The sequence below is a fragment of the Lissotriton vulgaris genome, chromosome 3_1 (genome assembly GCF_964263255.1).
Source record: "Lissotriton vulgaris chromosome 3_1, aLisVul1.2, whole genome shotgun sequence".
NCBI classification, from domain to species: Eukaryota; Metazoa; Chordata; class Amphibia; order Caudata; family Salamandridae; genus Lissotriton; species Lissotriton vulgaris.
In genome coordinates, this window is record NC_141689.1 from 1,476,288,349 (window position 1) to 1,476,310,695 (window position 22,347).

The 22,347-nt window shown below is 44.5% G+C and overlaps 1 protein-coding gene across 1 annotated transcript in view; it reads left to right on the forward strand.

Annotated features, from left to right (window-relative positions):
* The window catches only part of SMARCAD1 (SNF2 related chromatin remodeling ATPase with DExD box 1), an 833,806-nt gene that overhangs the window by 503,223 nt on the left and 308,236 nt on the right, over window positions 1–22,347 (forward strand). Inside the window, exons 10-11 of the mRNA XM_086961941.1 lie at window positions 192–394; window positions 2,730–2,820. Of these exons, the coding sequence (XP_086818067.1) occupies window positions 192–394; window positions 2,730–2,820 (294 nt within the window). The remainder of the gene's footprint in view (window positions 1–191; window positions 395–2,729; window positions 2,821–22,347) is intronic.

Below are 22,347 nucleotides of genomic sequence, written 5' to 3' on the forward strand. Positions count from 1 at the left end.
TTTACAGGTAAGTAACTTATGTTCTTAACAGCTACTGTAAGCTACTTGTCCTGAATTTCTTACTTGTAGAAGTCTTTTTGCTTTTAATTCATGTGAATAAATGCTCGTTCTTCTGAGAAATTCTTGCCATTGCTTAAACCATATTTTTTGATTGAATGGCTTACATAGTCTTTACATTTGTTTCTCCTTAGTTTAATAAACTTTCCAATGCAAATGGACTGCCAGAGAGTTTCATTTGGGACTGTAAAACATTGATCAAGGAAAGAGAAGTCGTTTTGAAACTTATGAACAAATGTGAAAATATTTCGAATAAACTGACCAAAGGAGTGACCAAAATAACAGAAGATGGGGAAAGCGGATGGAACATAAACCCGCCATCCATCCTAAGTGAAAGGTACAATGAATTGTAAATGTGTTCATTTGTGAAAGAGAAGCTTTTTGCACCTTTGCTCCTTTTCAGCACAGCGGTGGCATTCCAGCAGGCTATGTTGATCTTGTGATCACTCAGTATATAGGGTGCATTAATATTGGCAGCAACTGGTAACGGAATATTATATTGTAGTAAGGGGTGTGTACATTGTTTGCATATTCTTGTACGCGTGCTGCAGCTCCTGTGTGCTTGGCATGTGTGCCAAAGTAGTGCTATATTGCATCTGAGACTGCTGGTTAAGGGGTTTCAAATATATAATCATCAAAATGATCTCCCATCCACTAAGTGGCAAAATACAAAGAACCATCCCACTACTGTAACACCGAGCTACACTGCTATGGTCCGTTTTCTTATACTCGTATCTGTCCACCAAAGGTTTTTAAATTGATGTCTACACCATAACTACAGTGATTTGGTCCTTTGCTATCAGGAGTTCCAAGAGTTTTCTTTTGCCTAGATTGACTTCACACGCGACAAAGACAATTGCTGCAACGGTGTTTCAGTGTGGCAGGTTGGCTTTCAGCAGAAGCCTTCCGATTTTGCTCTTTCTTCTCCAAATTTATTGTGCAGTTGGTTGAAGAGGTTTCTAGCAAGAGAATCCCTTGGGTGGCGTTCTCCCTTAATTGTTTTCTGCACATGAGGAACTGTTTGCTCATGCTTGTTCTGTCTCCCATTCGTCTTTCTGTGACCTTGCTTCCCACCCAAACACCTGTACCTCCCCCTTCTGATGCCCCCTCTGCCTTTCATGGCCCCAGATTTTTACCCATCTGTGCTGCCATGCCGCTGCCCCGGTGTGCTTCCCTGTGTCAGCCCATATGCTTCCTTGCATCTGCACCCAAGTGCTTCCTTGCCTCCACTCCTCTCTCTGAGATTTCCTGTCTCCCCCCACTCCTTCAGTTCTTCCTTGTCCCCACCCCTCACTATGTGCTTTCTCCCACCCCATCTTCCTTGGTGCTTTCCTGTCTTTCTCCACTCTTATTCCATGCCTCCGCCCCTTCCTTAGTGCTTTTCTACCGCCACCACTCCCTCTGTGCTTGCCTACCAGCGACCCCTCCCTGCACTTACGTGCAGCCATCACACTCCCACTGCTTCACAGGCAGCGCTTCTCCCCTTCCACTGCTCTCTTTCTGTTCATGTTCCCTTGTGCTGCTCCCTGCCCTCTTCGTCTCCTGCGAAGATGAACCGGATTGTCGCATGCTCCTCTGCCCTCCTGCCCTCTCGCCATCTTTCATTTCCAGCCCCCTGCTATCTAGCTCATTTTCCATCCTGTATGCAACCTTTGTTTATTTGTGACCCTGCTTAACTCATGTCTCCTTAGCCCGTGTCCTTGTGCAGTTTTACCCTAAAGCACACATGCTCCATCTAGTCTTGTTGTGTGAGTGGAGCACTGCTTGCACACTTGTTGCATGTAGTCCCTTTGTGCTATATAACAACAATTTTCCAATGATAATCATGCCCAAGGAAACATTCTGTCTTCGACCAAAAGATTTGCTTTATCAATGAGTATTTCAAAGATCTGGTGAGTCTACATTCTTGTTCAGAGGAGCAGGGGATGGTCACTTAGTTATTCTCAAAGAGTCAATATGTTGGTCGCACTTAGCTCTTAGTTAAACTAAGTGAGAAGCAGTGTTTGGTTATGCCAGTTGACATGGCAAGAGATTTACCAGGAAAAGTTGTGTATTCCTGTTTTGTGATATGAACAACTTTGAGGTGCGTCACTAAAGTTCTTCTGCTCATGACTTCTCCACACTCCGATTCCTCCACTCTGATCATCAACCAAATGGCTTCTGTCTGTCCTACTTGATCCTATTTCCAAACAGTGGGACACTAAAGGAGACCTGGAGATTGCACTATAGCAGGGGACCACAGAGCCCCGCCAACTGGAGAAATAGTAGAGCAGACCCTCGTGTAGGAAGTCTGATTAGAAGGCCTTGAAAACTTGGTGGCTGAATCAATGTTGTCCTTAAGTACCAACACGCATAACATTCACATTAAAACGTTCTACTATAGATTGAGTATGTTTTGAACCACTTTGGAAATTTGACGTTAGACAAGGACTGTAAATTCATGTAGATAACATTGTGGATGTGTTTGAAATGCAAAATATATATTGGAATGATGTTTGAAAATTTGAGTGCAGTTCGCTCACTTTCTAAGATCTCTTACCGTTGCCACAGTTTTTCAGAATTATTTGAAGGATTTTAGTGACTTCGAATCGGCTCTGTTCTTCTAATACGCACAGGTGATGGTTTTATTTGCAGTGCTCCTTCTAACATGTGCCATTTTTAATCCCTTTTAGCCTGGAGCTGAAGCCATACCAGAAGATTGGTTTGAACTGGTTAGCACTATTGCACAAACATAAAGTAAATGGTATCTTGGCTGATGAAATGGTACGTGAGTTTTCCACTCCCCCCTCCATGTAATTACACCATAAATATTATTTTTTCTCCTAAAAGTATTCGTGCTATCCTCTTCCAGTGGTTAGCGGACAATTTTCAGAGTGGGGGTGCTGAAACCAAAGTTACATCACTGAAGTCATAGGGATTGTGAAACAACTAAGCTCTTTGCAAAGAACAAGTGTAGCAAATGTATTCAGCAGGAGAGTGGTAGTATGTAGTTGGTGGTGACTTTTGGGGTACAAAGTTGCAAACATATTATGAAAGCGTAGTGTGGCAGTGCAGCATCATTTACTGACAAAGCAGTTCTCATTTGAAATGGACACTACATTTGCTCAGACATACAGTGTAATTGATTTAAAAAGTGTGAAAACAATCATGTGTGAAAATCGGGGTTAAGAAGCTTAGTATGTCTTCATTTGTTTTGATCCTATTAAAATCTATTTTATCTCACTTCAGAGCTGCAAAAAAAAACCAGTTGTGCTTGTGTGTTTTCCAAACTCCTGGTATCTTCTGTTACATTTGTACAGTGCATTTACTGGCATTTAAATGTTATTGTGTGTTAGAAAAAAGCGACAACCTACAACCGTTCCTTTAGCACTACGTGTATCCTACAAGATTGCCAAATTGTTCGCTTTACATACCCATCTCAATGTGCGGTCATGTAATGTAAATACTAATCTCCACGTTAAAAGAGCAAACAGCCATTTGCCAGAAGATGTTGCTCGACTCTTGCCCTCTGCCTTTTAAACACTGATAATGTTACCAGATAGAAACGAACTTTAAAGGAATCTTTATTTCTCATTAACCCTCTGAACTCTGGCGTGGTAATTGAGCCTATAGCCTCTTCAAAGATAGCTGAGGAGATGCGTCCCGAACGTTTGACTGGCACAAGGGCCCCTTCGTTCCCGCATAATCTTACGATGTTGAGTACTACATTGGAGGCCATCGGAGAATCGTGAATTGTCGCTTCGATAGTCCACTGGTTGATGTACCACCACCACTACCAAAATAGAGTAAATATACCATTAATGCAACTCACTGGACTAAATTGGAAACGTTTCCTTTTTGAAAATTAACAATTAGTAATAGTTATAGATTATTTTCGGTTCTCCTGTTTCGAGCACAACTTTATCCGGACAACATGGTAATACTTTTTTAGACACCGCTGCCCAGGAACGACAGCTCTTTTCCCCGAATCTGTCCAAAATTGTGCAAGAATAAAACATGGGCATTTTTTAAAAAAAATAAACTTCTTCCTTTTAATTTAGCATCCCAATTTATAAGATGACCAAATGCTGGTAGAAGGCATGATTGCCGTTTACAATGTGCATGACATTGTCTTTCTCAGACTACTATGATTGGCTTTACAGTGCTTTATGCAAGAGTTAAAACAGGTTTGGTGTTATCTTAATTACATTATATGAAAGTGATTTGTAAAACGCTATCCTGGTTCAGTGCAAAAACGTTTTGGCCAGAGGTGTTTCTGTCAATTATGAATGTTTAAATAATTGCCATTGACGGCAATTTCTGTTAATCTATTACTCAGCCAATCATCTTTATTCATCTTAACAAGCCATAAAAGAATACAAAAAGACATTCAATACATCTGAAACAGCAACATCTGATTCTGGCCGAAGCCAATTAACAATACTCTAACATTATATTCTTTGCTAAAATTCATCCGCTAGGTCGAAGAAAGTGGCTTGAAGTGTCAATATTCATTAGTTAAGCAGACATTTAAAAATCATCACAAGGATAAAATATGAACCATGTCAATTCCTAAATTAAGGTGCTTTTCTAGTGGCATATATGGAAGCGGAGTACACCGCCATAATATCCCGGTTAATTCAAATCTGTAACCGTAAAATATGCACATAAAAAACAAAAATCTATAAAACAAAGAAACGTCTTGGTTTCAATTCGCGGTTCCATTACAATTTCCAGGTACATTATCACAACATGCGTCTAATTTAAACAATATGTAAAAAAAAAATCATAAAATATACCAAGGTCCTGCGAATCTTAGTATACGGTTAATTCGGCGAGAATGCGCAGGGTGCTATTACTCCTCAGTCAAGATGCTACAACACACCTTCTATAGAAATGAAACCAGAAAAACAAAGCCACAAAATTATATTACGAAAATGCCACCTATAGCAGGCAAATACGAACAATAGTGAAATTAAACGTAAAACAATACAGCATTAATTCTCGCTCACTAAGGCTATAAGTTGTAATAGGCCCTGACCAGAGTTGTAGGCCAGAACCACAGCTGTGGGCCTGTAAGGAGGGAGTGGGTCTTTAAAAAGCGGTATAGCCCCAGGCAGAAGGGCTATGATGTTATTGGAACATTCCACTCACTGATGGCTGAATGTACTAAATGAAAAACAGAAAGGCAAACATTGGATGTAAGAGCAGAACGGTATAAATCAATAATGGTTCAGATACACTCCACTGTCTTCAGTGGAGCTCTCAACATTCAATTGTTGTAATACGTGTTGAACATAGTTAATCTATTTATTTCTTCTATTTTGCAAATAACTACATTTTCTACCCAATTTCCCATTGATCTACAATTGGCGATGTCACAGCTGGAGTAATGTAGTGCTAATTCTGCAGCAATGTGGTCCAGGTGACACCTTAGAAGGCCTAATAGACTTGGAACGGTTGAGACTTGGGGCAAAACATTCAATTCACCTTAATAGATCATTCTTTGATTTAGAATCTCTGCCCACAAAATATATTGGTTTTAATTCTTGTGAAATACTCTGCTTTACCTCGGCCCCTCTTTAGACTTGCATGTTGGCCACTGAGTGTGGTTGCTATGTCTGAGTTACAGCCCCTTCCTACCTCAGTATCAAGGTGGGTTTCCATTGCAGTTCCCAGTGTCCCTCAGTGCCTCTGTTAGTGAAGATGAACGTTGTCTGTCAAAACTCCCCACCCAGTTCACTCTCTTCTTAGTATCTTTGGAACTGAAGAGTTAATAAGACACCAGTCAGACCACTGCATAGATCTTGTATTAGAGTACCTAAAAGGACTGACTGACCATGTCCTGAACTGAGGCAGCGTAACGTAACAGTGTTTTATGCTGAGTAGTTGGACAGAGCTGTTGACAGTGCTCCAAGAAACCATTCTTATACTACCAAAAATAGCCAATTGGTCTTCTACTCAGTTCTCCATTGCTTCGTGCCCTTCACCGGTGGATGTCGACTGGGATCCTTCCCAGTGTTTGAACTCATGATTATTTCTGGAGTTGTCTGGATGTTCACGGAGTTCCTTGTTGCATATTTGTCTTTTAAAGTAACGTTGGCAGGCTCCTCACCGGCTCCGTCTCTATCCATAGTTCTTTATTATGGATTTTATTAATGTGATGCCACGGCTGTCGTCTTAATCTTTTTCCAAGGGGAAATAACTTTCAGAGGTTTCAATATTATGTTCTGAGTGTGATAAACCTGGTAACCCAACAGTTTAAAGGCCTTAAGATTTACATTCAGTTTCGTAGCCGTACGTATTTTAAGGTTGTGAAAATGAGTATCTGAAATTTAAACACATTTTGTGAAGTAAATAAGTTTTATAAGTGCTTTTATGCAGTTATAAATTGCAGGTAAGCTAATTAAATATTGTGAATGCGAGCTTGATTCTGAAGATTTTTTTAAGTGAACTCCTAATAGCTACATCTGTGACAAGTCATATCTTTTTTTACCCCTGTAGCAAAATGTACTTCCTCAAGTCTCAACGAGAACATAACACAACTATAATTAAATCTTTGATTGATTGGAAAAAGTAGCTTTCACTCCCTTAACATTCTTTCTAAAGTATACATGGAAACACCGATTATCCTCTGCTTCACCAAGGTATTCAAAACAAGAATTAACAATGCCAACATGTTTGAATTCTCTATAGTGTGCACACAGTAACCCCAAATAACACCTGTTTGACTTGGTGGAGAAGTGTGGCTCACTGGTTAGAGGAGGCAGACCTGGAAGCAGAGGTCAGCCCGGGACCGGGGTTCAATTCCTGGCTCGGCGGGGTCTTGAGTCCTAAAATGTCCATGGACTCGACAATTCTCGCTCCGGTGCCTACTCGATTCACGGGTTCACACTCTGTGGACTCTGGGCAATAGCTTGCTTAATCTCCACAACGGCCCCTTGCGGCGGGATGCCTGGCTTTCACCTTGCGGATACCCTGCCGGGGTTATCTCACAGGGGAATACCAGGACAGGTTCCCTAAGCAAGCGCTTAAAAACCGCTCGGTGATTTGCGCTATATAAATTCCTGTACATTTACATTTACATTTGGCCCTCCCTGCAGGGTACCTCCCAAACGTTTCTCCTTTGTCCTCCAGTTTTCTGAACCCTGTTTTGTTGGCTTTTAGGACTTTGTGCACTTTACCACTGCTTGCCAGTGCTAAAGTGCTTGTGCTGTCTCCTCTAAACATGGTGAACCACTGCTTGCCAGTGCTAAAGTGCTTGTGCTGTCTCCTCTAAACATGGTGAAAATAGCTTATAATGTAGACAAACAAAGAGTAACTGTGGGTCTATACAATCTACTAGCTATTCTGTGGCTGACAAAAACCTCCTAACAACTTATAACTATGTGTAATAGGGTGTGATCCAAGCACAACAAGATACTTTCAAAATGTGAAAATACCTATCCGTTATCGTCCGGTACCGCCCTTGTCATCATCTGGGACTCCTCACACAGAAGAGTATATCTTGCAGCCACTTGTTGTTTTTGAAAGTGGAGGCCCCAGTGTGTTGCGAGTATGTAGAAAATGAGCGTGTACTGATAGCTGAAAAGCAGTGCGTGAACAAGGTGAGTGTGGGAAAAGTGAAGATGTCTAAAATTGGAGAGCCGGGAGGAAAATAAATTTATTAAGTACCTCTCAGACTTTCAATAGTTAAAAACCAGTGCGGGAGCATAGTAGTTTTAACAAATAGCTACTATTTAGATTGTGTAGGTCAACATGTTTCTGCAGTCTTTGGACCCAGCTAGGTATCCGCTGCTTTCATCAGGACCAGAAATCGCTACTGCTTATAAAAAAGTGGTGGAAAACAAAATATGTGTCGTAATAATATCACCGGGACGTCCTAGGTGTATATCAGTCCTCCTGGATAATGGTGGATGTCCAGGGTGGGAGGGTGGTTGGGTCCGACAAACAGAAAGACACCGAGAGAAAAAACAGACATTGGAGTCAGACAAGTTTAGTATTAAGTACAGCCAATTGTAGGTGTTAAAAACTAATAACACCTCATGTGTCAATTAAATGTACACCTCGAGCCCATATATGAGCCAGCAAACCGCTTGCCTTTTGGGTAGGAGGAAGGTACTATGCCTCACCTGGCTGCGGCTCAGGTAGGTAGAGCACCGCTCTAATAGAAGAGAACAATGAGGGAATAGTCAGTGGTAAATGATTTCAATCACTGACTATATGTTATCGATATTGCAAAAAATGTATATATATACACAAGTGCCCCAAATATAGATGGAACGATTTAGACTAGTCAAAGACTTGTTTCGTACTATGATAGACCACACTGAGAAGCTATAATGCATAACAATTCAATATTGTCGTTGTGCGCACATGCTATTGCCCGAATATTGTTGGAATCTATATTAGTAATACAGGATTACGTCTGCACCGCTCGTGTGGTCTGAGTGATGCGGGAGACATCTACACAATATAACTGTGTCCTCATGTGATCTGTACTACCTGCGCATGCTCCATCAATCGTGGGTCAGAGTCTAGTTTGTTATGGCCCATTGTTATGACCCACTGTGAGCGCGTCTCAGGATCTCTATGCATAAATGAGAACAATTACCCCCACTTGAGAGCCATTTGAAACTGACAAAAGTACTCTGTGCGCTCCGTAGTTAGGCGCAGAGCAAGTCAATGGCCGCCGTGGCATATACGCTCACTCGCGTATATGAGTGTTATGCTAGGCACCAATGCACCGCAAGCTTAGTGATTACAGGCGTTGTAGGAGAGCTTACCTGACCGTCTGTACTCCGGGTGTCCTTCTGGGGCGTCTCGGGGAGGTACCGACTCGGTCGGTCGCGCCAATTTTGTGTGTTGTTTCTGCCAGCTTCAGTGCGTGCGATGTCACGCACGCACGTTTGGCGTGTCTGGGTGAAAGAATAATGGGAATTGTAGTCTATAGAGGTGGGAAAGCGCCTCGATACTACTGATTGTCAAATATTCAGATTTCTACAAAATAATTAGAACCACCGTACTTAATGTGAAAATATGGCACTTTATGTAGAAGTAAATGCCATGATCAGAGTACAAACAAAGTGCCATTCGAATTAAGTACTACCTGAATTAAGGGGTATGCGTGCAAATGCACCCGAGTGCTCTGACTGGGCAGGTCTAATACCGAAAGAATACAGGGGTATGAAGGATAGCGGAGAGAGTGGTCTTGTCTACTCATACGCTATTCCGTAGTGTCAGGGCTAATATGGTTCCAATACTAGGATAGTCCAAACACAAATCAATGAGGAATCGGGACTTTGGCCAAATCTGTTTCATACTAGGTGAAAAGAGCGTAACAAGCGCCGGGGCCACATACAGAATTGGTGAAGGGAGATATTTTCATGGATGATTCAGAGAGACTGATTTTCTGGTAGATATGTATTTACTCAGAACATGGTCTCCATCCAAAGAGCACTAGTGTTTCAGCCTGACAATCACAAGGACATCCATGGAATGTCCTCATTCAAACCTTCCTTGTCTGTGTTCAATTTATAGACCCATTTTTGTTCTTTCCTGAAAAGATATTTGCTAATATCTGTGACCTGTGCAGGAATCAGAGGTTGTTCAATCACCGTCCAGGTGAAATCTGTTGGTGTATGGCCGACTTCAAGGAAATGGTTCGTAAGGCGAGTGGCCTGTTTTCTGCACCGAATGGTGCTCTTATGTTCCGAGATACGAATTCTAACTTTCCTATTTGTCATGCCAACATACTTGAGATGACAAGGGCACGTTATCAAATAAATCAAGTTATGGCTATTGCAGTTAGTAAACCGCCTCTGTTGCCATGGATGACTACTGTCGATGTCAATACATGTAGAGCGAGAAGTCTGTGGGCAGGCTGCACAGCCGCCGCAGGGATGGTGCCCTTCTACAGCTGGCATGTCCCAAAGTGTTCCAACCGCACGTGCAATCTTGGTCTTGGGTCTCGTGTGTACGAGTTGATCTTTAAGATTAGTTCCTCGTTTGAATGCGAAAAGAGGAGGAGGTAGACTGTCAGCTCCTGTGTTCAGGATGGTCCAATGTTTCCTTATGCTTTTCTGTATGCTGTTGGGATTGAGTGCTGAATGTATTCACACATGTAATCCGTTGTTTCTTTTCTTTAGGGATTGTTGGTTCCAATAGAGATTCCCGATTGTTATTGGCTGCTCTCTTCATCGATTGTCGTACCAGTTTCTTGGGTATTTCCTTCTACACAGTTGTTTCTCCAATGCTTTTGCATGTTCACAGAAGGTCTCCTTCGTGGAACAATTACGTTGGATACTCAAAAACTGTCCGTATGGCAGATTGTTTCTCAGGGCCTTCGGTTGACAGCTGTCGTAGCACAACAGTGAGTTTCGAGCCATCGGTTTTCTATATGACTCTGATCTTAGCCCTGTGGAGGTTGCCGTAATGAGAAGGTCTAGAAATGCCAGGCGATGTTTGTCATGTTCTACCGTAAAGCGTAGGAAATTGTTCCTGTTGTTCAACCACTCATGAAATTGCAATAGATCTTCAGTGGTGCCGCGCCATACTATCAAGATGTCATCAATATAGCGTTTCCATACACGCAAAGAGGCGTAGTATGGATTGGTAGGTGTTAGAACATGGTCTTGCTCGAACTTGTGTACATAAAGGTTCGCTAAACTTGGGGGAAAAACACTGCCCATGCTGGTCCCAGATGTTTGTAAAAAGATAGTGTCCTCGAAGCGAAATACATTTTCTTTCATAGCCAAGCTTGCCAAGTTCATTATCAAGTGTACTAGGTCTCTCTCCAGCAGGAGGTTCTCTATCACTTCCAGCGTGTCATCTTGGAGGATTGCTGTATATAAAGATTCAACGTCAAAGGACACTAAAAGGTCAGTCGTGACATCAAATTAAATATCAGGCAGGATCCGGAGCACATCCTTAGTATCTTGCAGGAATGTGGGCATCTCCTTGACCATAGGTCCTAAAAAAATATCCACAAATGTGGATAAGGTTTCCAAAAGGGAGCCGATCCCTGATATTATTGGTTGACCTGGAGGGGGTCGTTGTTTTTTATGCAATTTAGGGAGCACATAGAAGTAGGGCATCGTTGGATGTAAAGTACGTAGGTACTGCGCTTCATTAGAAGTCACCCAGCCTTCTGAAAGTGCCTCTTCTACTATGTGTCCTATAGTATTAGTTAGTCTCTCTGTGGGATCTTCTGTTAATGGCAAATAGGATCTGGTGTCTTGCAATTGTCTAAGACATTCATTCCGATAGGTAGTGGTATCTAGCAAGACTATGGCACCACTTTTGTCAGCTGGTTTTATCTTCAGTGAGTCATCTCTTGTAAGTCTCCTAAGGGCCTCTTTTTCTTTCTTAGGGAGGTTGACAAAAGGCCAATGTTCTTGTCGATAAAGTTTCTTGTCGATAAAGTTTCAACGGCTTCTTCAAAGGTGAGGACTTTGTCTGGTAAGCCTGTCGGAGGAGGATTAAAAGTAGACGGTCTCTTGAGACCATTGTTCTTTTCAGTATTGGCTTCCTCTTTGTTTTTGGCGAAAAAGAAATGAAGTAGTATTTTCCTGAAAAATTTCGCCATTTTTACCTGGGTCAGGAAAGGATCTGCAGTATAGGTTGCCACAAATCCTAGCCCTCTGCTAAGCACTCTTTCTTCATCCGCAGTTAATTGTCACGAGTTGAGGTTGATCACAAGGCTGCCCCCGCACTCGGTCTTGCTTGCTCCTGTGGGATCTTCCTCCCGCTCCTCAGGTCCATGGAAGGGGGTGGAATGTTCCAATGGACCTGTCCTTGCTGTGTCCGTCTCCTCCCCCTCGATCTCCCTCGGCCAAACCCTAAAAAAGGCTGCATGTTAAAATCGGGATAGAATTGTTGTGGGCCAAAAGGGCCTACTTGTTGTGGAAAGTGCGGGCCCCCTTGTGTCCAAGGAATGGGTTGCCACCAATTGGTGAATTGGTTCTGATTGTAATTATACCCTCTCCAACTCCGGCGGTTACCTCTGCCACGATTCTTGTTGGTGGAGTTACCAAGGTTTGATGAGTCCGAGTCACTTGAGGCTTCTTCTGAACTGGATGTTCCATATGTTGATCCTCCTCTGCGCCCATTTCTATTGAATGTAGCTGGATGCAAGTCTCACTGGTGTACGAATAGATTTTTTCAGAGGAGAATTTCGCCAGATCCTTCTTGAATTTCTCAAGTTTGGTAAATAGGACAGAATCCTTGAATTCTTTATTATTTTTGTTGCTTTCGTCTTGGTTTTTGGTAAACAACTTGCCTGAGATGGTAGTTTTGATTTGCCTTCTAAGACTTGGATTTCAATTAAGATTTTATCGTCCACCTTCTTGGCTGTCTTGATAATCAAGACAAGCCAGTCACGTGGGCACCTCCACGCAATCAATGACCAGTCTTTTAGAAAGACCTTATCATCTAAGAATAGTCTTGGCGCATTAGTGACGATGAGCCCCGTGGGTGCACAATTGCCTCGTAAATACTCTGCCATTGTTATGCCATGTACACAGGTACGGGAGTGGCTTTTTTAAGTACTAGAATTTTAGCCCATCCGTCTTCGCTGTTGCTAACTGTTGTTGACATTGTATCAAGTATACTTGGATTCTCTGATAGAATTGTTTGAATCTCTGCTTCATCAAATGCTAAACTTACGCCCAGTGGAATTTAATTTACTTGTAAGTCCCTAATAAAATGGTACTACATTTACCCAGGGCCTGCAAATTAAATGCTACTAATATGTCTGCAGCACTGATTATGCCTCCCGCATAAGTAGCCTTTTAAACAAGTCTCAGGCCTGCCATTCAACTCTCAGCATGCAGTTTCAAATTGCCATTTCAACCAGGCAAAATTGCCAGGCCTAAATCTTCTTTTTTGGGGGGATAACGGTTTATTGGTTTTAGTAAAAACGCACACATTTCGGTTCTACGCAGGGGACTCACAGGAGTCGTTCACAACCATTCCATTTTCCCGTTGTTTCCTTTCTCCAGCATCAGACAGGTCCCCTTGTTAGTCTGTAATACACCCACACTTCCCCCTAGATTCTGGAGTGTTTCTTGAGGCATTCACATGCTAGATAAATTAGTTCCTCTATTTTAGAACATTGAGCAATACCTGCCCTCCACTCCCCACAGTGAACGGGCATTGAAAACAAAATCTATTTTATAGGTTCCATACCATCTGCTAGGCAGGTTATAAAAATCATGTTTCCCACACATGTAATACATTTCTGGGGAACACAGGATCTACACCTTGTAAAAGAGCCTCAATTTTTATGAACCTCAAGTGTGTTTTTGTTCGCACTCACTTTTACCCACAAAATGCATAAGCCTTATTTCATGGTTTAGTAGATTTGAAGACATTACTCATTATCTCATCAGAGTTGGCTTCTGGATGTGGATTTAAAGGCTGATTTACAGCAATTTCCGAAAAAAATCAAGTCATAGTTTGAATAATAAAATTGTAGCATAAAATGAACTTGTTAATAAACTACATAAACCACCATGGGCCATATTACACATACGGTGGATTTTCCTTGATTTTGCCGGGCACACCTTTTAAAAGGTGCACCCGGCACAGTCAGAGAAAATTAGACCTGTTAGGGTGAACGCAGTTTCCCCAGGGCAGCTGCGAACTCACTAGCCTGGGAGCAGCACATTCCTGTGAAAAAAGGAGCGGCTGCTTTGAAACTGCTCTGCGTTTTCTCATTGCAGGCAGCAATCCGTCTGCACTTTGAAGGGGGTTAGAGATTCCCTTGCAGGCGGGTGCACTCGGGGTCTGCACCCGCCTGCAAGGGGATATCTGGGGGAGTCCATTCAACTCCCTTTTCCCCACTCCAGAGAGCTGCAGTCATGGGGCGCACTGTCAGTGCACCACTTGAGAGCTTTGTTGCCTCTGCTCCCTTGTCTAATAAGGCACAGCCGCAGAGTCAATGGGATTCGCTCATTTACATGGGACATACTTCTACGCAAATGAGGGAATGCCCTCTGAAGACAGTGCTAGCGCTTTGTGTGGCATTGTGGTCTCCAAGATGGCGTCGCTGCGCCTACTTTGAGGCTGCCCCCTGCGTCTGTTCTTTCTTTTTCTGTGCCAGCCTAGCGCAGTTCCGGAGAGAGCTACCCCTTTAGTCACTTTTTTGACTAAACTTTTGTTTGGCATTTTGTTCGACTACTGGTGTGTGAGGGTTATCAGACCAGCTTCAAGCCTTGTGGGGCCTTTTACAGGCTGATGTCGGTTGCGGACCCACACCTCATGTTCCTTTGGTGTCTGTAGCCCGACCATGACCCGAAGTCATGCTCCGATTGCCGGGCCATGAATCGTAGGTTTTTGCGGGAGCGGTCCCGAAAGCTCTTGGAGGCCTGGCGGTCGGCTTTGCTTCGCTCCTGGTCTCGTTTGAGGGGAAAGTCTCAAGACCGGTTGCGGAGCCACCACACCTTGTCCCATTCCAAGTGTTTGAAGTCCTCAGGTAAGTCAAGCATAAGACGAAGGCGAAGAAGCACAAGTGCTCTTTGCCTCCGCCCACCCCCCCCCACCCGCTTTAGCGGATGGCTGACGTTATGCGGGATCCAGAGCATCGTTGCTCTAAGGCTCTGTCTTTGGTGCCTGATTCAGGGATGATTCAGCGCCCCCCCCCCGTTTCTGGGAGACGAGACGTCCCCTGCCCAAGACGTTTTTACATTTTACAAAGCCCTCCACTGTATGTTTGGGCAGCCTGACTCTGCCAGTGTGCCTTCAGGCCCCGGGGAGATGGTTGGGGGCCCTGGCCCTTCGATGCCGGCCCGAAGGTCTCCCGTGGATCCAGGCCTGAATTCGGTCGATCTTAATCCACCTTCCCCAACGCCGATCCCGGTGTCTACGCCCCGGGTGTCGGCTGTGCTGACGCATTCCCATCCTCCTCCCGAGATGTACCTGGAGCCGTTCCAACGCCAAACCCATCGCCGGAGGATACTTTTGTTCCCCTCTTCATCCCTGGTGTTCCCTATCTCCCAGAGGGTGGTGATGAGGACTGGGAGGGGTCATCAGAGCCTTTGGTATACCATCTTCAAGTGCCGGACTGGAGAGAGGACCTGGGTAACACCAGTTGTCTGGACGCTTCTCCAGACCTTGACCTGCTTACCTCATCTACCGTGGCTACGGAGTAGTGAGCGTACTATGCTGTGGTGCTGCGAAGGGCAGATGAGGCCTTGGGCCTAGAGCTTCTTTCAGTGGCAGTCACGACTAAGCTCCTGACAGAGGTGCTTCAGCCTGCAGCAATGTTCTCTGAACTCCTCCTGCCCTTCTGGGCACCTGTTTCAAGCCCAGCACAGGGGCTCCTGTGGAAATGACATTTGCCCGCTGCCACCGTGTGGCCCCAGGCAACCAAGTTTTCCTCACCCAACATCCTTACCCCGAGAGCTTGTGGAGAAGTGTGGCTCACTGGTTAGAGGAGGCAGACCCAGACGCTGAGATCAGACCCGGGACCAGGGTTCAATTCCCGACGCGGCTGGGTCTTGAGCCCAAAATGCCCACAGACTCGGTAATTCTCGCTTTGGTGCCTACTCGAATCACAGGTTCACACTCTGCAACTCTGGGCAATAGCTTGCTTAATCTCCACTACGGCCCCCCGCGGCGGGATGCCTGGCTTTCACCTTGGGGATACCCAGTAGGGGCTATCTCACAGGGAAAAACCAGGACGGGTTCCCAATGCAAAGCGCTTTGAGACCTGGCGGTGATATTGCGCTATATAAAAACCCATCTATCCATCCATCCACCCATGATCCAAGCCTCTTCCTCCCAAGGCGTATTCCTTTCTGCTCCCCCAGACAGGGAATCCAAGAAGCTGGATCATCTTGAGAAGCGCATGTTCTCTTCCTCCAGCTTGGCACTGTGGTCCTTGAATACCACGTTCCTCTTGGGCTGATATTACCATACAATCTGCGATATGGTTGCGCACGTGCTGCCTCAGTACCCGAAGGAGGCCTGGGCCGTTCTCTCCCATGCAGTTGCAGATGGGAGGGACGTAGCTAAATTCACGATTCAATGAGGACTGGATACTACTGACACACTAGGCAGAAGGATTGCCATGTCAGTAGCTCTTCGGCGCTTCACCTGGTTAAGCACCTCTGGCGTATTGAGGGATGTCCAGTCAACCTTGCCGGACATGCCCTTCGATTTTTTGGGTGACAAAGTAGATTCGGCGCTAGAGCGCTTGAAGGATTCTCAGGCTATGGTCAGATCCTTGGGCTTGCTGTGTCTTCCTGTCCGCCACAGTCTGCCTTTCACCCCACCATGTCCTGCTCAGTCTAGCCACCGGTTCACGCAAGCTGCCCAGCTTCTGCATGGCCTTGGACTTTGGACCCAGCGACCTCGCGGATCCAGGGGCCAGTGGGCTGGCCAGTCTATCCTTTCCGCCCATGCAGCAGCCTCCAAACCCTCCTAGTTTGACCCTTCAGGGCCATCAATGGCCAGTGGGTGGCAGGATTAGCTATCACCTCCCTCACTAGCAATCTATCCCGTCGGACAAGTGGGTTTTGCAGATAGTCCGAAGGGGCTACTCCCTCTCCTTCGAGACTCCCCCTTCCTCCATGCCACCGACTTTCAATCGCATGTCGGAGGATCATTTGGCCTTCTCTTTCCAGAAAATTTCAGCCCTCTTGGCCAAGGGAGCAATCGAAATGGTCCCTGCACCAGATGTAGGTCGTGGTTGCTATTCCCACTACTTTCTGGTGCCCAAGAAAGACCTGCATCCTATCGTAGACCTCAGGGCCTTCAACCTCTTCCTCCGGAAGGAGAAGTTTAAAATGCTCATGCTGGAGACTAAAAGGTGGCTTGGGACTTGCAGGGCGCCTATTACCATAGCCGCCTCATGCCAGCCCACAGACGCTACCTACGGTTCACAGTAGGCCACGAGAATTTTCAGTTCTCCCTGCTGTCGTGTAGTTCCTATATAGGATCTGCGCATTCGGATAATATAAACTGTGGGATTGGTGACAGACTGTTTCCAACCACCCCCACCGAATATGTTAGCCTGTTTGCATAAGCTAGCTCACAGTGTCACTAGAATCTCCTCTTATTAGGGGACAGATAGTTCTGGCAACCACAGAAGAAGACAGCCCTGACCCACCAGGATCGTGGAAACAATGTACTACTTTTTGTTCAGTCACTTGTGCTCACTTAGTTTGTCTCAGAGATACACAGACAAAAGAGTCTGTGTTTTTCAATAAAGATTTATTGAACTGTTGTCATTCTAGTGTAGAATAGATTTGCTGTAACAACCATTAGACATTAGCAGAGATGTATTATTAGCAGTACTACAAAAGTAAAAGGATGGTACAGTTTTAACATTTTGCAGTAATCATGGATATATACAAGTAGATAAAACACATTATAAGAATATGCGTACTCCTACAATGCCTCCCCAACTAGCTGTACCTGAATGTACCCAGCATCTTTGTAGGTGTTATGCCAAGAATCCCTCTAAAGTCTAGTCCACCCCATTACCTGAGAAAGGAGGGAATATGGGACCCCCATCCTGGTCTCGAGTTGAACACCCCGCAAGGGATGCTGTGAGCTGGAGTGTCTACATGCAGGAACCTCAGTGTCTCTGGTCAGTGTGTCAGCCGAGAAGTGACAGTCTCCTCTGTCTAAGCAAGACATGATGCATGTATACCCACTGGTCTACTCAGGGGTCCTACCTCACTGTGTTACTGTGTCGGCCTAAGGATGACGTCAGGCTTTAACTTTATACATAGATATCATAAGGAGATGTTGGTCCTGCTGTCAGTCTTGCTGTGCTTCCAAGAAGCCTCATGCATAATGTATGAGTTCCGAACTAGGGAAAATCCTGCGTTCTGAATGTAGTGTTGTATCTAAGTAAAAGGTCAGTTCCTATGAACTGTTATGTATGTAATGTAGGGAAGGATATAGGTGAAAGGTTGCAGCGTTACCTGCGCCTATAAAGGGTACTTATATGCAATATAACAGCGCTCCCCTTTTGCCTTACCTGTGCGCCTCGTTGTTTGCGAAGGTGATGGCGGTGGTCGCCGCTCATCTGCGCAGATCAGGGGTTCCAGTCTGCCCCTATCTCGACGACTGGCTGTTGAAGGTGGCTCGCCCCATTGTTTTCTCCCACCTCCAGACTACGGCAAATCACCTGCACTCGATGGGGTTCACTATAAACATGTCAGTCATTTAATTGGAGCAGTTCTGGACACAGTGCAGTTTCTTTCCTATCATCCCGAAAAGCGAGTTCGGGATATTCGGGCTATGATATTGATGATTCAGCCTTTATCCCGGATTTTGGTGAGAATGCCTCTGCAGCTGCTGGGCCTCATGACTTCCTGCATTCTGCTGGTAGATCATGCCAGGTAGCATATGCGGGCTCTGCAGTGGGACCTAAATTTCTAGTGGGCGCAGTATCGGGGTAATCTTTCAGACTACGTCCAGATCTCAGAGGGAACTGCACAACAACTGCAGTGGTAATTAATGGACCAAGACTGGGTCAGAGGCGATCCCTCTTCCTTCCCCAACCAGAACCAACTGAAGGCATTCCTTCCCTCCCTCATGGGGCAGGCAGTGCAGGGGTTCTCTGACAACACCACCGCCATGTGGTACTGCATTAAACAGGGTAGGGTGTGGTCATGGACCCTATGCCCTTTGCCTTAGGACATAGCTGGAACATCAGGGCATGACCCTGGTGGTTCAACACCTGGCAGGTTCTCTGAACGTCAAGGCGGACGAACTCTCCGAGGTGGTGGAAGGTCTCTTTCCGCGGTAGGGAGAGCCTTGGTTAGATCTGTTCGCCACTGAAGACAATGTGCAATGTCAGCTGTTTCGCACGTTGGAGTTTCCAAGGCTGCATTCTCTCGACTACGCTTTTTGTCGCGAGGGGAACTGCAGCCTCCTGTACGCCTTTCCACCTGTACCACTTTTGCCCTGAGTGCTGAAGAAGATCAAGCGCAACTGGGCCCAAGTCATTCTTGTGGCTCCGAACGGGGCACACAGTCTAGTACCCCGAGCTCCTGAGCATGGCCATCGATCCTCCGATCAGACTGACCCTTCGGGCGGATCTTCGGTCGCAGCCACAGGGGACGGTCCTCCACCCAAACCTGTCCAGCCACCACCTCCTTGTGTGGAGATTAAGCGGCGATAGTTGCCAGCTTTTAACCTTCCGACCGAAGTCTGTAACATCCTCTTTGCAACCAGGCGTCCCTCCACTAAAACAGTATATGTCTGTCAATGGAATCATTTTGAGGCATTTTCACATCAAAGGCTGTAGATCCCCTTTCTGCCCCCCTTTCAGAGGTTCTCTTGTTCATCCTTTCTTTGGCCCATCAGGGCTCTGCTCTGGGCACTCTAAAAGGCAATCTTGCAGCTATTTCTGCTTTCCTTCGGCTACCAGATCAGCCCTCTTTATTCAAGGCCCCTATTGAAAACAGATTCTTTAAGGGCATTATTAATCTCTTTCCTCCATCTCCTTTCATGATGCCCAGTGGGACTTTAACCTTGACTTACCTTATGTGCACTCCTTTCGACCGTCTTCACAACGGTCGTCTTAGACTCCTCACTCTGAAGATTGCCTTTCTTGTCGCCATCCCCTCTGCTCGTAGGGTGAATGAGCTTCAGGCTCTTTCTTCTAAGCCCCCTTTCTTTTTTGTGCATCCGGACAAAGTGGTGCTTAGGATGACACCCTTGTTCCCTCTTAAAGTAGTTACACCTTTTCACATAGGGCAAACAATGACTCTGCCTACCTTTTCCCCACCTCCGCACCCTTCCAAGGAGGAGAGACTTCACCGTCTGAACACAAAATGTACGCTGTCCTTCTACCTTGACTGCACAAAAGATTTCCGGGTGTATGATCAACATTTCGTCGGCTATTTAGGTGCCAAGAAAGGTCGGCTGTCCAAAAGTGTACCATCTCTCCGTGGGTTGTCATTTGCATCAAAACCTGTTACGCTTTAGCGAAGAAAGAACCTCCATTGGGGCTGTGTGCTCATTCCACTAGGGCTACAGCAGCAACTACTGCATTGTCACCTGGAGTCCCACTCCTTGACATCTGCCAGGCGACAACTTGGGAATCAATGCACACTTTCACCATACATTACTACCTGGACAGTCAAGTCCAGATGGACGGTTGTTTTGCCCGTTCTGTCCTCCAGGACTTTCTAATGTGAACTTGGTCCGCAGAACCTCCTCCGGGGTTGGTATTGTAGGGATATCTATTCTAAGGTAAGCAATTCATAACTAACTGTCTCTTTCAGAGGAACAAGTTACTTAACTTCGGTAACGATGTATCTGTAAGAGACATAGGTTAGTTGTAGATTCCTTGCCACCCCACCCATCCTCCCCGCTCTGTGAACTGACTTCTAGGCATAAGGTCTCCCTTACAGGGCCTAGTTGTGGTTTACCAGTGGTCAATGTCTTGCTTGGCTCTGCGCTTCTGGCGTGGAAATTCGTGTCAGAACAGACGTCAGCGTGCAGGGGTGGCGTCTAAGTAGACACCAAGACGTCAGACCTGCAACCACGATGAATGTGGAGTTGACCAACGCCACCTACCGACAGCTAGGGGTACTGCTACGAAAATATTCTCTGTATCCAGTCTGACGCCTGGGGGTAATTCTAAGGTAAGAAATCTATAACTACATAGGTCTCTTACAGATGCATCTTTACCAAAGGTAAGTAACTTGTTCTTCTATTTCTTAAGTTGACAGATTTGCTGCTATGTTTCAAACGACGGTCAATGGTGCATTACAATGAGAGTGAAAGAATAGGCTTTGGCCTTTACATGTTAGTATTTGTCATGAGCTTTCGTACAATAATCAAAAAGAAGCCTTACAATGCTTTAATACTTTAAAAAATTCAATGCTTTCATATATGCAGAAAATACATTTTCATGAGATATTCTTTTTAATTAAATCACACGTATATGAATATGAACACTTAGAACGTTAGAATCACTATTTCTATATCAAAGCACGTTGTATTACAGTGCTTGTACTACAACTTTCTTTTTTTAATTAACTCTTTTCAAAGCCGTGCAAAGTGCACGTGTCTTACGTATGTTTTCATTGTTTCATCTGGGACATATGTCATGAAAGAAGAAATCCGCTTTTACGCTGCATCACAGGTGCATGTTCATTGTATGAAACAGGTTTCATTGCCATTTTGCTGTCAAAATTAAATTTTAGGTAGAGGAAAGAAGTCGTTGTCTGATTACTCCTTGGCCTTAAACAATTTACTTTTACTAGGTAATAGAATCCTTCATCCTCCATGCCCATTCAGTCACTGAACGTTTAGGAATGTTCAGATGTGTGCAATGCTCTTTGACTGCTCATTCCTTCCTTTGCCTCTTTGCTATAATCACCTATACTTTTCGCAGCAATTCACTGTCTTAATTTATTTAATAATAAGTTATGACGAGTAGGTTTACAAGATGGTTTCATTGACATCAAGCATTATTGCCAATTGTAAATCTGCACCTGAAGGGTTACACCTTTGTATTGGTGCAGATTTCAGATTCTGCGATTCACAAAGAATTCTTGATGTTCTGCCAGCAACCTTGCAACAGTCATAGGTTCCCACCCGGCGTCCTAAAGAGCCCTTGTGAATTCCGTTTTTTTCATGCGAAAATATACACATCTTTTAACACAAGAGTATATACAGTACCAGTGTACTGGATCTCTGAATGTTTTTCATGGGGAAGACCTTTTTCCTCTGTGAAGAAACCCCATTCCACAATAAACCGACTGATGTTCAGGGCTGTTCCCTTTCCATCATTGTAAAGCATTAACTCTTAACCGCCAAAAAGATTAAACCTCCAACCCTTTCCAGGGTGTTTATAGTTCAGAAATTACTTTTTGAATTCCCTAAACTTTAAATTTGTGGGTGTCCACACAAGTACTATTACTCCTAGGCAAACCTCTGTGGAAGTAAATCGCATTTTTTTTAATCAGAACAGTGGGCTTGCACTTGTTAATAAAATAAAAGAAGCTATTTGCCTGTCTAAACAAAACTTTATCACACATTTTTTTTGCTTTGCTTTTACAAACATTACTCTCTGATGTGTTGGTTAATTGAAGCAAATGAAGACTACAACTTCTAAAGTGCACTGATTAGTTAAATATTAAATTCCAGGACCAAGAAAATGGCGTGCAAATTATTTGAAATAGGCCAGCGACTAATGTCCTTAATTTCATATCCTGATTTCAAACGAAGTGCACCTTGATATTTCAGAAGTTGAAACATGCATGAAACGAACACATTAATTTGAGTTTTTACTTTGCAAAATATTTAGTATTTGAGATCTTATTTTAGTGTTTTTGC